Raw genomic sequence first — 15,148 nt, 5'->3', positions numbered from 1 at the left:
AAACGACATCAGGACACAAAACATAGCCATAAAACCAAACTTAATGCTTAGCATCTCGTCACAACATTGCTCTTTTTCCTAATTTTAACAAGTGGGATGACAACACAATCAAGAGTTTAAGTTTAAAACCAACTCTCACTCAGGAGTTTATCACATCTCATCCGTCACTTGAGGCATTTCTGTTGTATCCGTGCATTAAACTGTCTTGTCCTAAATACAAGGCAAGAAACAGGGTGATTTGGCAAACACTGAGCATCCAGTGAGTTTGATGTAGTGTGGGAGGGAGGGCAGTATTCAGCTGGGTAATTTCTCTCCATCATAGCGAAGCTGCGACTGACTCCCATCTGTCTATTACTTCAAGTGGAACATTGTGGGCGGTGTTCCAATCACATGCATAAAGCAGGGGGAGAATGGGGCGTACTCTAAGCTAAATATGCATCCCAGATAATAGACTTTTTTCTTTTTTTAAAATTTCAAGACAAATTACAAGCTTCCATCATCGCTGCAAAACACATCCTCAAGCAAAACTTCTGTGAGCAAATGGTAGAAATTTTATAAAAAGAACATCATCACATCATTTTTCTGGCAACGTGAGACTTTTTACCTGATGTTGATGCATTATTTGACACATTTTTGCACGGACAACTCACCAATTCAGTCCTAAGAAATGTTGCTTTATGGAAAATCCCATCGAGGGAGACCACATGGATGTGAAACTATTGCATAATCAATCAGCTATCAGCTAATCAAAGCTTGGCTACTTTTCAATATTGATAGCAAGTAAACGACTTTCCTTACAAAACCGCAGAGCTCAGTTTTCACATCTCACTTTAAGTCCCTTATTCACCAAAACTAACTTTACCCTGTGAAGGGAATTAAGCATTAGAAGACATGCTACAAAATACCAAGTAACAGAACCAAATGTAAACAATCAAAAGTTGAATTAAATACTACGGAACGAGGCACTCGTGTGTTTGGGTTCTTTGTTAATCTCCTTCCACTCACATGCCAAGTGCTGGAAGGCTGATCCAGTCCAGTATTTAATCAGTTTATGGAAATACAGCAGCTTAAGAAGTAGTGGAATAAGCAGCATGAGGCTACAGGACATTTCCATAGTGAGCAACAACCTGTTTTTTTCATCCTTGTTTGCCTTTTTGTCTACTCACCGAGCCAGTTGCTGCACGCACGATTTAAAAAGAAGCTCACTGGTTAATATCTCAAGTTAGCCTAAGTTTGGCTTTTTATTCCTCTGAGAAACAGAAATATTTACACTTCTCTATGTTGCTGAACCTCTACTATTACTAAAAATAAGTGATGGGCCTGGTGCAGAACCCTGAGGAACCTCTTTTGATGATCAACTGTGTCAAACCAAAGGCAGATTTCCTCCAAGGGACCCAGCAGCAGCTCCAAGGTCACTGGTAAGCTGATCCAAGGTGTGTGTGTCCATTTCACCTCAATACTCATTTTCTATTTTACATCTATAGGATGTTCCTTTCAACCTTTCCTCTGCATGAACGTCCATCGTTTCATTCATTAAAAGGACACAAAAGACAGCGTTTGCAACTTTATTTATAGTAAAAATACTTTAGATACATACAACCTGTACATAAACTGTTTCAAGAAACTCAAAATAAAAAGGTAAAATTTTAGATACAAGGCGAAAAATCATGAGAAAATCATGACAGTTGCACTGCGCCAAAAGTGTGCATGTGCCAGGCGTTTGTTTTCACAATGATGAGTCTTTAACTTTCCTGTCAGAGGACACCGATGTCACAGTTTTATATTCTCAATGTAGCGAGAATTCTACAGATTAATTTTATGATCACGTCAGTCCTCTAATGAATCAGTCAATGTGACAAATTCTCTGTTTTCAAACAAAAGTCTAAGCTAAACTCTACTCAAATAATTGGACCCTGCGATTTTTTTGAGGATCCACCAAAAGCAAATCCCTGTATGACTCTGGGTAGAACACAATAGGAAGGGGCTCTATTAGCCTCCTTCCATCCGTGGAGCAGACAATGAGCACGTGTCAATGGTTTGGTTACAGTGTCCACACATGTTAGAGCACCAAGCTGATTTAACGGCTCTATTTACAAAATGAAATCAGAAGGCGATGTTCATGGATGGCACTGGTGGGTGTGGCCTTTTGGTCGTCAACTTATGGTGAAAGTAAAACCTGAGGGTGGGCTTTGAAGCTTAATGAACCATCGGCAACATGTTTGTGCATTACATTAGCTGCCTAATTCAATAATTCATAACTTTTTGGTGATAATTCAGAGAGGTCTTGAATCCTCAGCCACACTATTACAGACCATGAGCCCTGCAAAGTGAGCCGTTTCTCCAACAAAAACTAATCTGTGACCAAACTGAGACTTACCAAGCGAGTGAGTGCGTTGATATCAAATGAAGTAGCTCGTTAAAGAGCTGTTAATGTAATATATAAAACTTTTCTTTCACACCATTTAAACTCTGGTCAATTCACTCATCCTGCCCACTTCACTTTTTTCTTTTTATATAAAATTATATCATATACAATCATTTTTGTCCAACATTAAGTCAAATTATGTGCACTTTCTCCCCCCCCTCTTGATCTCTGCCGACTTGTTTTATTTTTTTTACCCTCATCACCAAGTGTTCAAACTGTTTCAAACTGGCAGTGCTCCAAGTTATCTTCCACATTATAGGCTGATGTTAGCCTCTTTCCATGCCTGCTTCCCTGCTGCTCAGATGGCGGTGAGGCAGAATTCCTGACATGCTGTCTGGATTCTTGGTCTTAGATGTCGAAGGCCCCCCCTCACTCGTTCAGGGATAAGATGATGTCATCCTCAAGGTCAGAGTTGTCCGAGCTGTCTGTTTGTGCGACAGACAAATGCAGATCAGAAATGTGGGAATACGCGTTTTTTTGCTGAGTAGGTCAGTGGGTAAAGGAGCAAAAGTGCAAAAAAGGCAAAAACAAAGCAGCTCAGTAGCTCTGCACCCAGCCGTTTCTCACCCAGAAATGTTGTTGTCTATCTCATCTTCTGGATTAAACGGACACAGCAGTTTTAACACTCTGCCGAGGACATTTCCTCAAACTGACCAGACAAGCACAAAAAGGCTGATGCTGGACTTTTTTTTGCATAATGTACGTGAGATTTATTTCCTAAAATGTGGCTAAACTGACCTTAAGTTTCACCCTGATAACTGGGTTGTTTACACTCAGAAACAGTGAACCGTGGCATACGTATCACTGGATATATCACCAGGGTCCTGAAAGTAGATGGGTCGCCTAGTTAAACTATTTTTTAAACATACGGATCAAATATTTCATATCAGCAAGTGGCAAAAGTGTATGAACCTCTAGTCTTGTTGGTCCCATCAAATCATAAAGCACTGCCTAAAATCTGTTAGCTGCTAATAAGCCAGAATAAGCCAAAAACAGCCTTTTTGTCCTACTGAACAAAAACAAAAGGACGCAGACCCCAAGCGTGAGATGCTGAGGGAGAGCATTATGCCGACTCTTTCTTTGTGTTGAGAGTAAAGGGACAGTTTTGAGGAAATGACACGTCCGGGTTTCATTTAGAACTGAACTGTTGACCCCCAGCCAAAGAACCAGGGCAAGGACAAACAGAAAAATGGAATAATGTGACGTAAGAACCTGTGGGCACCCTTCAATCCAAGCGTCACTCACCATTGTCACCCTCCAGATCAGCATCATCATTATCAGAGTCATCGTCATCATTGTCGTCATCGTCGTCGTCGTCATCGTCGTCGTCCTCTTCATCTCCAGCATCAGCATCGTCTTCGAGAAGCCGTGCGACCTCCTCGTCCGAAGGAGAGAATTCATCATTCCCATCATCCTCATCTTCTTCGTCCTCATCCTCGCCGCCATTCTCGTTCTCCAGCTCAGCGATGAGAGGATCCGTGTCGACGTCATCATCAGAATCGTCATCGTCGTCGTCGTCTTCCTCCTGATCATCATCCTCCTGTAACACAGAAAGCCCAAAAGCTCAATCGTTACGGCTTCTTACTTCTTACCAAAAGCTGCTTCTTTATCCAGAGCGAAGTTCCAACCTGATCCTCCTCATCCTCCTCCTCTTCCTCTGCAAGTCTCTGCCGGCCAACTTCGTAAAGTCGACACACAGTGTCAGTGTTGACAGAGTCTTGGTTCTATGGGACAGATTAAGAACTTTTAGACATTTCAATGCAAGTCTTAGCACCTCATGCAAGTAAAACGATAAACAATCATTTACCTCGATCACAGCAAGGTAACAGTCTTTTGTATCTGTGCAAAGGTCAAATATATTCCTCTTGACATCAATTGTGGCTGCAGAGTAGAAGAAGAACGTGTCATTTTCTGCAAACATTACTGAAAAATCATCTAAAGCAAAGTGAAGGCAAAAAGCCTCACCAATTGGTTTATAATCTGTGGCGTTGAAGGTCCTGAAAGACGAACCGAACGGACTTTTCATCTGCATTTCCATCATGTCGTCTTCATCATCGGCTTGCAACATTGCTACAAAAACAATGAAGCACAGAGAGAAGGACTGAGTAAATAACAAGCAAACGCATCACGCTGGTTAACCACAGATCTGGCTCCTGAGTGGCTGAAACGACCGTATGGGCAGCTCTGAAACTGCGTCCCGTGGCTTTTCCTGTGAGGTGCCGGTTTTTTTCTGCTGCCAATCCAACATGGAGCCTTCTGCCCATATGGCTCTGACTCTGTGGCATCAAGTGACTGCACACACACCTACCTCTACAGGCTCCGTTCACACCTCTGCAAACACACACATGCTCACTTTGCTTCCTAACCACCAGCCTCTCATTCAAACACGCCTTTCACACACTTGGACTGCCTGAAAATCGAGTTGTAGGCTTTGTGCCAAATGTGCTGCAAGCCCCATCATGCAGTGGCTGTGTACTTACCGCCGTAGATGACCGTGCCGCTATTGTTGAAAACTATTCTGCACTGGTCCAGAGCCGGAACGGTGTGGAGGAGGTGGAAGGTGCGAAGATCCCACTGAAGTGCACGGTCAAGCTCAATAGCATTCTTTTGGGTTTGCATCTGCTACAGGTTTAATTACACTAAACAATGATTATAACCCATTTCCTGGGCTATAAAGATTTTCAGCACAATAAATATCCAATGTTAAGCTGTGAAATAAAACCACAGTGGTCATCCCACCACTGGAGCAGCTTCAAATTCAATCGCTGATAGACCTGTTTTATCTCCTAGTGAGATTTATGATCATGGAGTGTCAAACAGGCCTTCAATAGTGGCCTTTTAATAGTGCGCTTGTGTTCATCTGTCAATTACAAGACTTAATTTAGGTCTCTAAATGGTTTTAGATGGAATAAATCTAATGTAATGTACACACATCCATCCATTAATCAAAAATTTTGAATAGCATAAACCTCAAAGTTTCTTTCAAAAACAGTGAAAAGGTAAGTTATGACTCAGTGCCTTAATCCATCATGTGTCTTATCATGGATAAAAGCAAACAAAGTAATCAGCTGGAGTTACCACTGAAGGATACGATTTCTGTGTTTACGATGACCTCCAGGCCGTTGGGGTGAAACACGCCGCTGATGTTCATGTTGAACTTGTCAAATTTGTGGATAGCCTGAGCTGTGCGCACATCCCACAGCACACCATCATTCAGTACAAGGTCGTCCGTCGGGTTGAAGGTGGCGCAATTCCTTTTGTAGTTGTTAGCCAGGTCTGGGTTGTTGAGAGTCAGAGTAACTTGACCTGTCTGGATGTCATAAATCTGGAGAAAAGAAGCACAGAGACTGAGCATCAGTCTGCATCGTCTACATTTACATATTTCATGCCAACGTGTAAAAAAAACCCACTGTAATACATACACGTGCAACATGTTCCTTAGTCCCAATGACTCGGTCTTGTGAAAGTTTACTGAATTCCACATAATGGTCTCCCAGAAAAGAATGCCTGCACAAAACAAGAGGAATATTCCCACATTTACTCTGAAGGATGGAATGAAAATGAAAGCAGAGCACTTTAAAACCGTGTAACAGCATAAAAACACTTTATTTTTTATTCCAAAACTTGTGTCGTTTAACTGTTTGAGTGAATGAGTCTAAGTGCATGTGTTCCATGAACTGCAGCCTGCAGCCCCGAGGCTGTTGGTGTGCATAATTAAACAGCGTGACATCTCCGTTTGTCAGCTTCTTTTAACAGAATGAAGCTGCTGTACATCCGACTGCAAAAATCCACAGAAAAGCATCAAAAGGAGGCAGAAGACCTCTGCTGACTGACAGTAGTCCAATGTCAATATAAAATGTAAAGAAATGGAAGACATATTGGCAGTTATGTAGCTGGTAAAATAACGAGCTTGTGATTTAGTGAAAACATCACTCACTTCATGATGAACACTGATTTCATGCCCCACAGTGCAGACAGAGGATAACTCCAAGAGGCTGACGTTAAGAGCAGAGAACCATCCTGAAGATACAAATGATGGTGGTTAGAGATCCACTGATAGATGCTTTATGTCATATAAATAATGTTTAAGGAAACAAATAAAGAAAGATTATTAATTGCATCCATTTTTCTCCCTTCTTTAACAATATTCAGAATGTGTTAAATTCAAAAAGACATCTACTGGATGTAATCTGTCTCCTGAATAGTAAATTCTTAACCGTGTTGTTCATTAAGATGTGTTACACTCCCGCTTAAACTAGGCACTGGAAAGGCTAAAATACGAAGACAACTTTCCAGCGTACAGAACTCATTCTGGTCAGTGCCAGTGAAATCATCCAGACTAACAAAAAGCACAACATAATCCAGCACTCTTGCTCTACCGACCCGTGAAGGCTCCAGGTGAGTGATTGCTGAACTGTGACAACTGTAGCTGGCTTCCTCCTGGCCTGTAAACACGTTGTAGAGCTTGAGCTGCCCGGTACACGTCCCGAGCATCAGGAAACGTTCACGAGCTGAGAAGGCACAACACATGAATCCACTCTCATCCTCGTCTGCTTCCCTGAACACGGAGATGGGACGGAACCTGGACAAAGGAAAAACAGCCTGTAGAGATGGCTGAGGAGGTCGAGGGGGGTGCAAAAATGAATGGCCCGAAGGCTCCTACCTGCTGAAAATGAGGTGTCTGTCGAAGCAGCCTCCGTCTACACCGCCGTACTTTGGATAGATGACTCTGCGTGTGTGGCGGGATGTAAAATTGATGGGCGCTTGGCGTCTCTGCTTGGGCTCGGGACATTGATGGGGAGTGAAGAGAGAGAAAGGTGGGCAGGTTGCAACAGGATTTTTACAGCGTGCGTGCTGTTCCCTCAGATACTCTGTTATAATGCTGTCCAGTGCTGGCGGGGAAGGCAAATGTCTGTCAAACTGCTTCTTCATGGCTGGACTCTGACTGAAGGCCCCGTGGTCAGACTTCTGTCTTAACACTCGGGTTTTCTTGCAGCTCACTGTTCCACACGCCGATTGGCGCTCGCGAGAGAAAATGATGCGTCCGATCAGTGGAGAGCCGTTGTTACAGTGTGGGGCAGATGTTGAAGGGAAAGCACTAGAAGGCGGCCCAGCTGGCTGTGATGTGGAGGGCCGTGCTTGAGGATGGTTGCATGCGGGGGAGGATGAATGAGAAGGATGGTTTCCCAGTCTTGACCCGACACCGTTGGCCAGCCGTGGGGTACGGGGCAATGTAGCGACAGGAGAAGCAGGTGGGGGAGGGGCGACAGAAGGGTAAGCAGAGGTTGGATGTGACAGACATGTCATGGGGAGATCTGCCTCTTTGGTCAGTGTGGTTGCTGTGTCATGAAGGCCTTTGGCCACAAGGTGATTCCTAATAAGCAGCAGCAGCTCTTTCTCTGGGAAGCTGATCCTGGACTGAGCAACGACGCTGGCCCTCTGGAGCCATGCCAGAGACACGTCTGTACCTATCAGCAAAGGTTTCCCAGAGATCCTCTCTATCAGCTCAGCTGCAAACTTGCAGAACTTGACATGTTCGCTGCGTTTGTCCTGAAGGACAGGCTCCTTCATAAGCTGCTGAATGTGGCCGCTGCTGAACAAAGGTAGCTTGCTGATGATCTGTCTGACGGTGCTGGAGCGAGACAGACCCACCAGAGCTTTACAGGCCAGAGCTCGGATCTGATCTGCATCTGTAATGGGCATCTTCACTGTCAGCAGGGACAGCAGCACCTGGAGGACAGACAGAGCATGGAAGTAAAACACACAGCTGATCATTCTTTTCCAAATAGGTGAACCGAGTCTGCAGTGTTTAAGTAGCAGTCGTGATAAGAGGTGTACGATACTAATGTTATCCTGAGCTGAATATGCTCTGGCATCGGGTTTATAAGAAGAAGACAAGCAAAATATAAAATCAAACTTTATTTTCAAACCTTATCAAATCAAATCGTTGGTGCTAATGATACTGGGGCAGCTTTCATTCTGTAATATGTAAATCGCACGGGGAAATCAGACACTACAAGCAAACTCAAATAGCAGCTTTACTTCTTTCTGTGCAAGGATACAAGTCGTTGTGAGTCAATCTGAGACCTATTCCATGGTTAAGCCGCCTGTCACTGCCCACATAAAGACCCCAAAATGTGCGCCACTGGCTCCAGTTCAGACACCCGGAAATATTTGTTTGGTGAGAGGTACTCTACCTTGATGCCATTGTTGGATTGCACCACATTCCACATTTTAGTGAGTACGTTCTCGTTGGCTTTGGTCTGCTGCGGCAGGCGACGACGGGGGGTGCCTGCAATAAACTTGCCAATGCTGGACATGCGTTTGTCTGGCGCACAGACGCAGTTGATGATAACCTGCAGAGCCGACTTCTGGATCTCAGCATCATTCACAAATACCTCTCCTTCTGCCACTGCCAGGACTATGCTCATCCCTAAGAGAAGAAGCAGACAAATAAAAAAACATTTTAGCTAAACAGATTACAGACTTTAAGAAATCAATCAAAATAAAAAGCTGCTGCGTTACCATAGACACCGTGTCATCTGGCACGGAGGACTAATACACAAACTGCTTGAATTGACCTTATTAGAGATGACTTGCAACAAGCAAGAAGAACAAAACTGTGACTGCCCAATAACAATTCAAACACTATCCGGGTCTAAGGTGGATTTTGACTGAAATTGGGTCAGACTGACTACACCTACCAACAGTGGTCACAGTGGATCCTCCTTCATCAAGAACAGCAACAGCTTCAGACAACAGAAGTTGGGTCTTTGGAACAACAGTGAGGATACTGAGGATGTCAAGGGCATAACGCACCGTATCGCTCCTACAGGAACAGAAAACAGTCAATGCTGCTTCCCAATACAACCAAATGCTAAAAAAAAAGAAGCTGACTAAAGAAACAGCCATCTTAATACCTGCCATAGTAGGTCCTCCAGTCACAGGCAATAGAGATGAGCTGCAAGAGTAGCTGAACACAAGACAGCTTGTGAAAGACCTCTGCTGGCTCCCAGTATAGTCGGAGTGGACCGTACTCTATTAGAAACTCCATCATTTCCACCACCTGCTCACGGCTGTAGCTGACCGCCTGATGGGTGAGACACCGAAGATCAGTACGGGAACCCAGACTAAACTAATACCGTTTAGACCTGCTACAGCACAGAGCGAAGACAAAAACATTTCCATGGATAAATCATGTCCGTCTCACTTATCCTTAGTCCTCTGCGTACCTTGTAATGCGGCTGTGAGTGAATGGGGGCACCTCCCTCTGTGCGCTGCAGAGATTGCTTCACCTGCTCCACCTTGATTGCCAGATGGGCCTCAAAGTACCTGCGCAGAGCCATGCAGGTGTGCTTGGCTGTCTGCCTGCTGGAGAAAATCTCATCATCACTCAGCAGAGCTCCCTGATCCTCGGGGTTCAGGATCTCCAGCGTGCTAATCTGAAAAACATTAACACACGATGTGTCTGCTATCTTACAGCCTGACAGTGGACTGGCTGTTGATACTTTCTAAAGATGATGCAGATGGTTCAGTTCTTACCAGATTGACGAGCCGTCGGAGCCCGTCCTGCTTGTCAAAAAGCTCCAGGACAGCACGGAAAGAAAAGGAGATGGAGAAGAACATGGTCGCGTGACAGCAGCCAGACGCATGCGAGCATTCCAACAGCCACAGCGTGTAACCAACCACATCTGACAGGACGGAGTGCGGCAACATGCACACCTTCAGGGCAGAAAACACAGCCATGAATACATACATTACTGTCGGAATAGGAAGTAATGTAGCTGAGTATCTATAGTCCAAAAATATCTCAGAAGATATCAATTATTTTCTGCTAATTTTGAACAAATACAGGGAGATGGTACATCCCACCATGCCTTTAGCCAAAGCAAAACATATAAAGCTGCAATTAACATTCATGTAGCCAGGTCTCTGTACCCTTTCCATGGCATCCTGGTTGTAAGCTAAGTAATACAGGCACAGTGACACTCCAGTAGCAGCCATCGAAGGCCTGGGGATCTCCAGCAACTTCTGAACTCCTCCATGAGCAACAAACTCTGCTGCAAACTTCTTGTGCAGCAGCAGTGAAGCCAGATACTGCGAGGAAGTAAAGGCATAAGTGTAAGAAGCTTGTTGTGTGTCAGCGCCATAAAGGCTCAAATGCAAGAGAGCGCTTACCTTGAGAGCCTCAAAGGTGAGTTGTACGTCGTTGGTCTGCTTTAAATCCATATAGTGCATAAGCAGCTCACGAGCTCCCATCTGCATAAACACTGCCAGGAGCTGAGGGTACAAGGACAGGAGGAGGTACAAGCACATAAAAAAATCCTCTCAATACTTACTCTAAAAACTTCCAAAACAAAAGGTTACTCGGACTTAACATTTTTCTATATAGAAATTAAATTTCTGTCAAATTAACTTTGTACACAGTGTATAAGTTGATTAATTTCTCATTAATTAATTTCATAAAGTTTATGAAAGCCTGACATCTGCTGGTAATTATGCAGTAAGACAAGGGGGACAACTTTAGGGGGCCTAAAGTCGGGTGTTACTTAAAGAGAGCTGCAGCTCAATACTTTTTTCAAAGCTGTTATCACCAGTTTGAAAACAAATGGGTAAAATCATCCCCCATCCCAGCAGACCACTGGTCCAAAGGTCACGCTCCAATAACGATCACAGGTCAAACGTCCCCGTTTAAGAGGCTGACACAATTCAAATTTTACATGTGAATTTAAGACGATCAGCAAAGCTACAGATAATTCAGCCTTTGCAGTTTGAAAAATGGTGGAGGCTGATGAATGAGGACCAACCTCCTGATACTCCCCCAGAGGTGTAAGATACTGCAGGATGAGCCTCTGCTCAATCTCCGGGGTCAAAGGGTACAGATGATAGGTGTTGCCTATCACCCAGGGGCTCATCTCAGACCAGCTGCTGTTGGAAAGCTCACTGAAGTTTCTCTCTGGCTCTGGCAGAGAGAAGTTTAGCTTCTGCTTTGAGGTCCGGCCGCTCTCCCTCTCTGTCCTCCGCCTCAGGTAACTGCTGCCATCAGACATGCCGGGGTGTGTAAACGAACTGGGCGCGGACATGGGCTTCATCATCGTCTTAACAGCCGAGTTGGCACGGCTGCTCGTCTTGTGAGGGGAATTGAGACGGAACGAGAGCTCGTTTTCAGAGTCGATGGATGAGAAAGGGATTTCGCCATCTTCCTCTTCCTTTTCAGGTCCATTTCTACCAGGTGTGAAGGACTTCTCTTCAAAGCCTCCATCAACAGTCTCCTCATCTAAAGGCAGCAAAACAGGCTTCCTGGGGCTCGGTCGTTTGATTTCCCTTTTGTTCTCAGCATCCTTATCCTGAAGCTCACGCAACCGATGTAGCATCAAAGGAACCTGCCAAAGTAAAGGATAAAAGAATAAGTCACAGACAGAAGAAGAAGAGCTCCAGTGGTTGTTGGAGTGCCTTGTCTGTCACTAGAAACCTTAATAAATATTTATTTGTGGCACAAGAGAAAATCCTACTGACCAGAACAGAGTTCTCCTCTCTGTAGTTGGCGGCGATGTCCTGGTTCTCCATGGCGCCTGCCAGCAAGCCTGTGGCATAGATTCTGAGAGGCTGTTCGGCTTCCTGAGCCCACTTAAACAACCTTTCCACTATGCCCTCCTGAGAAAAGCAAATGGAGGTGTGGTAAACCGTAAATAAGCACAAGAAGATCAACACATTCGTGATCATGGAAACGGAAAATGCTGAGTACTAGATTTGATTTGATGGTCTGATATCGAATCCATTTTCATCAAGTAAACTAAAGGATGAAAAACTTTTAAAAAGTGAAATTTGAAGCCTAAAAGAAACACTGCATCCGTTTCAAAGGACTATTTAAGCTCCAGACACATCTGTTAACCAAAGAAAAAAAGAAAGACACTTTGGTGGCAGAGCCAGAGCTCAAGTCTCTGAATATCAAGCTTAAAAACAAATCTAAATGCAATCCAAAGCAGGTAAAAATGTCCACTGACGAGTTAGATAGCTGACCTTATCAGTGGGAAACACCTAAATTCTTATAGCGCTCATCTGCTTTTCTGTTTAATGCGTTAAAACCAAACACGCCCCATTAAAGCTCAAGAAAGAATGAGTCACATTCAGAAAGGCGTCAGAATAATTTCCTTTTTCTTTTTATTTAAATCATTATGGAATCCCTTCCAAAATTAATTAAATCATTCTACAGTGCTGCATTCATACCAAATGTGTATTCCTGCATTTTTTTCTCAATACAGAACTAAAATACAGCAGTTTTAAATGAAGCTTAGAAACACATCCTATGGTTACTGTGGATCTGTGTCTGCATGTCATACGTCAGACTGTTGGTTAAAGTGTAACCGACTTCCTGTCTGGACTGTGACAGCACAAACAGAATTTGTCTAAATTCAAATGATCATTATGTCAGTCAGAGGCAAATTTAACATTGTGGCTGAACAACATGTCGGTTCTGCAACTCAAACACTAAAAAAAAAAAGATATTATGGGCTAAAACAGCTTACCTTCTCTTGAAAGACCACAGCCGTCTCCAACCCAGGCATGATGTTCTGCAGCAGGCGACAAGCTGCTGCATTTAGGGAAAATTCCCTGCTGGTCATCACGTAGCTGTTCACCAACTACAAATGAAAGAGTTTCTTAATTCTCTGCTGACTAAGCCGCTAAATATTCACAGTCATATTCAAGGAAACAGTCCTCAATCCATCCATCGATCCTTACTGTATTCATGAAGTCATCGTTCTTGAACAGAATCTTCAGGAGGTGCCCTAACACACATTCTGGATCTGCTCTCCCTGGTGGCCAAGAGGAAAATGTAATAATAAAAGTATTTATACACATTTAAATCAGTTGTAGGCTTGCAATTATGCAACACAGTTTCCCTTATTCCTCACCAGGATGTCTATCATCAAAAGGGTCAGGGTCTGCTTTGTGATATTCCTCCGTCTCCTTTTCAACCAGCTCTGAGATTCTGAAAGTTTCAGGACATATTCAATTCTCTTTCAGCCATGTTCAACACATCCAAAGTATATCACAGCATATCAAATCAAAGCTACGGCTACTTACTTGGTCAGGATGTTGACCAGCTCCTGTGTGCTGCCTTGTTGCTCCTTCTCCCATTGTTCCAGCAGAGCAGTCAGCTCTGCCTTTGAATCCACACTGGCAGATGCTGACGCCATGACGCAGTCTGTCAGGATGACATACTCTTATTATATTTATTACTTTACAAATGTATTCTTTGTAAATATGTCCACGCTGCAGGAAGTAGGTGAGGAGGTCAGATCTCTTAAATATTCGCTTCCCTCAGCTGGCTCCAAGGGAAATTCAAAGAAGAGCTCAATCAATAGTGTTTTTTCTGGAGCTGATAACAGGAATAAAATTATATTGATACGTCAGCTAATCAAATATACACATGCATATGCATACAAAGTATTAAAATGAAAAAGAGTTGTGGTTTCTTCATTTTTCACCAATGCATTTCATAAATTAGTCCCAATGCTGGTCTCCTGCATGTTGGTCTTCCCCACTGTGAGATGTACATAACTTTATGTGCAACAAAGGGTACTCAGAGTGTTGGAAACTTTAAAACAGCAGCAAACTTTAAAGATTTTATCTTATGATTATACATTTTATAGAAAATGTTGAAGGTTTTTACAGATTTGTGATCAAACTTGACGTGCATCACAGAAGCTGGTGTAGGCTTTCCTCAAGACTAATACAACTGTTCAATATTACAAAATGATCTGTCCCACATCATTAAATTAAAAACAAGTGGTACGTCGTATCTGGTCATGACGTATACATTCCTCTGCAGAGATCAAAATACTCCCAGACAACCAATGTTGTACAAAACTGCCTTAAAAACAAAAATGCATTGTAGCGTTTGTTTCAACCGTGATTTTTGCGTAATAAAAGGAACAAAAACATCATCTGAGACACTTCTGTGGGACAGTGTCACAAGCCGATGCACTCCAGCGCTTCAAACTGCACACAAACTGAGCGTGCAGGTGCCGCTGTCCTCGAGGGACCCCAACTGCCACAACTGAACGCAAAGTTTTGCTCAAATTAGGTTGTTAGCTTGATAGCTTTGCACATTCTTAGATTTGTTCGATGGCATTTAGACGTGACAAGTAATGTACTTAACGTGTCTTCCCAACAATCACTTAAAGTTATACCACTTGCTGAACTGCACCGGGCAGCAGCAAAACTCCGCTCACAGCCGCTGCCTGTTGCAGTGTTTGGCTAGCTACCTAGTGGCTAAACGAGGAAGCTAACCACCTTAGCTCGTTCTTAAAGTCATCGGTTCCAAATTCCACTGCTGCAGTTTATATTCGTTCGAGATTTCCAGGCGTGTAGAATTTATTCTGTGAGAGTCAAACCATCCTCGCGTGAACGAAACCTGCCTGCACATGTAACACGGCACCAAGGAAATGGCTAGAAGCATCACAGGTGAACCTGGCTAGTTAGCCAACATGCTAACTTTACCTCGTTGTTGCACCCAGTTCTTGCTTGGTTTCCTCAAATACACCGAGACTTGAGTCCACCGGTATATGTCCCAACTTCGCAGTTGTTCGGCGAATATCAACGCATCGACTACCGTTTCACAGGCAACGCTTAATTTGCTTTATTGTAGCTTTGTGTTCACCGTTTATTATCATTATGGCGAGCACGTTCCTCACGTCATTTCACCAGCGTCCGTCCACT

General features: G+C 43.6%; 1 protein-coding gene across 1 annotated transcript; it reads right to left on the bottom strand.

Moving 5' to 3' along the window:
• Positions 1-1,555: 1,555 nt before the first annotated feature.
• Positions 1,556-15,145, bottom strand: LOC140272294 (DDB1- and CUL4-associated factor 1-like). The gene is made up of 25 exons (XM_072367686.1): positions 14,930-15,145; positions 13,511-13,631; positions 13,339-13,415; positions 13,166-13,239; positions 12,952-13,065; positions 11,942-12,079; positions 11,233-11,808; positions 10,604-10,705; positions 10,364-10,522; positions 9,968-10,147; positions 9,658-9,867; positions 9,346-9,515; positions 9,130-9,254; positions 8,623-8,858; positions 7,089-8,155; positions 6,809-7,007; positions 6,363-6,445; positions 5,848-5,932; positions 5,517-5,750; positions 4,906-4,999; positions 4,391-4,495; positions 4,233-4,306; positions 4,054-4,149; positions 3,671-3,965; positions 1,556-2,850 (listed from the first exon to the last, which is right to left on the bottom strand). The coding sequence occupies exons 2-25, from the start codon at positions 13,621-13,623 to the stop codon at positions 2,795-2,797; spliced, it is 4,662 nt and encodes a 1,553-aa protein (XP_072223787.1). The 5' UTR covers positions 13,624-13,631; positions 14,930-15,145; the 3' UTR covers positions 1,556-2,794.
• Between the last annotated feature and the right edge of the window lie 3 nt (positions 15,146-15,148).

Source organism: Leuresthes tenuis, unplaced genomic scaffold (genome assembly GCF_036924035.1).
Source record: "Leuresthes tenuis unplaced genomic scaffold, fLeuTen1.0.hap1 SCAF_16, whole genome shotgun sequence".
Classification (NCBI taxonomy): Eukaryota; Metazoa; Chordata; class Actinopteri; order Atheriniformes; family Atherinopsidae; genus Leuresthes; species Leuresthes tenuis.
This window is presented reverse-complemented; position numbering and strand designations above follow the sequence as displayed.

Excerpts from the sequence above, each read along its gene's own strand:
- LOC140272294 (XM_072367686.1), bottom strand. The coding sequence starts at position 13,623 with ATGGCGTCAGCATCTGCCAGTGTGGATTCAAAGGCAGAGCTGACTGCT. Across the intron at positions 13,416-13,510 it reads CTGGTCAACATCCTGACCAA|AATCTCAGAGCTGGTTGAAA; the intron begins GTAAGTAGCCGT and ends TGAAACTTTCAG. Across the intron at positions 5,000-5,516 it reads TCATCGTAAACACAGAAATC|TGGGATCTTCGCACCTTCCA; the intron begins GTATCCTTCAGT and ends CGTGCACTTCAG.